Source organism: Pygoscelis adeliae, unplaced genomic scaffold, assembly GCF_000699105.1.
Source record: "Pygoscelis adeliae isolate BGI_AS28 unplaced genomic scaffold, ASM69910v1 Scaffold114, whole genome shotgun sequence".
Lineage (NCBI taxonomy): Eukaryota > Metazoa > Chordata > Aves > Sphenisciformes > Spheniscidae > Pygoscelis > Pygoscelis adeliae.
Window position 1 is genome coordinate 1,981,983 of NW_008824587.1, and position 1,315 is coordinate 1,983,297.

The window sequence follows — 1,315 nt, forward strand, 5'->3', positions numbered from 1 at the left end:
CAGTGGAGGTCAAGGAGACGAGGAGGCGAGGACGGCAGGGGGTCGCCCCGGATCAGACGGTGCCTCCAGCGCTGGGGAGAGGAGGGAGGGATGGGCTGGGGCGGTGGTGGAGGAAAGCAGAGGAAGGGGCCCCGTGAGACCCCAGCCGGGCGAGGGACTGACCCAGCAGCAGTTCTCTAAGTCATTTGATGGGGCGCTTCCAGCATTTCCATCAAGAAGGTGTCGATCGGCGTGTCGCCTATTAGCTTGAAGAAGAAGAGGTGCTCCAGGCATTTCAGGCCGATGGACCGGAGGGCTGGGAGACGGAGCAAGAGCTTTGCGAACCTGGGGGCAGGAGACATGACATAGTCAGCCATCCCACCAGCAGCCCCGCTTCTGCCCCGATCCCCAAAGCTTCTGTGGCCGCTCCTGCTCAGAAGGGCTGGGAGTCAGACACAACCTCTTTTGCTACCAAAGTCATGGGGCTACACTCAGAGCTGTGCAGAGAAATCATTAATTATGTCCCCAGCCTTGAAGGTCAGGCAGCCACGGTGCATATTCACAACAAACATGTGCTGATAGCTGAGCTGGAAGAGTAAAATAAGAAATGAAAGGCCGTCCCCGGACTGGGGTGCACCGCTGGCTTCATGCACCCCCCCCCGAGAAGCTCATGGGGTCCCTACACCGCAGCCACAGGGAGGAGGCATCACGGGGCCAGCCTTGTCGCAGGCAGTGGTGTAAGCAGCTTCAGCAGGGTCTTTGGTCAGGGAAAAGGGCAAGCAGCCAGGGAGGGGATGGAGGAGATGCTGAGTGGGGTTAGTTGGCTCGGCGAGGCCCCTTTCCTGCAGGCACCGGGCACTTCCCAGGCAGCTCCGCCAGCCATCGCTAGGGCTGCTTGCTGCCGAGCCCTGGGGGCTGCTGGCGCAGCAGAAACCCAGCTGACAGCCGGGCTGGAGGCACCTCGGGGGTGAAGCCAATGGAAGGAGACAAGGGCTTTGACGCAAAAGCTGGAAGGAGCGCTGCGAATCAGCCGGGACACGGGGTGCTCCCCTTCTCCCTGCCCAGCGCGGGGCTCCGACGAGCCCCAGCCAAACAAAAGCCCTTTCTCCCCAGCCTGCCCTGCCCGGCAGAGATGCTTGTCAGGTCGCACCCTCGATGCCGGCAAGAGCCGACAGGCAGGAGGGGTGTGCAGCTGGGCAGGGGAGAGCCAGGGGGGCTGGGGAGAGCCGACAGCGCTGCAGGAGCTGGCCGGGGTGAAGAACATGAGCCCGAGGGCCGGCCGGCCGTGCCGGGGAAAGTCTGCTGTGTGTTGGGCTCCGAGAGAGGCAGGAGGCTG

General features: G+C 63.3%; 1 protein-coding gene across 1 annotated transcript in view; it reads right to left on the reverse strand.

Moving 5' to 3' along the window:
* Positions 1-13: 13 nt before the first annotated feature.
* RXRA (retinoid X receptor, alpha) overlaps positions 14-1,315 on the reverse strand; it is a 40,001-nt gene continuing 38,699 nt past the window's right edge. Inside the window, exon 9 of the mRNA XM_009322048.1 lies at positions 14-324. Coding sequence (XP_009320323.1) covers positions 177-324 — 148 coding nt within the window. The 3' untranslated portion in view covers positions 14-176. The remainder of the gene's footprint in view (positions 325-1,315) is intronic.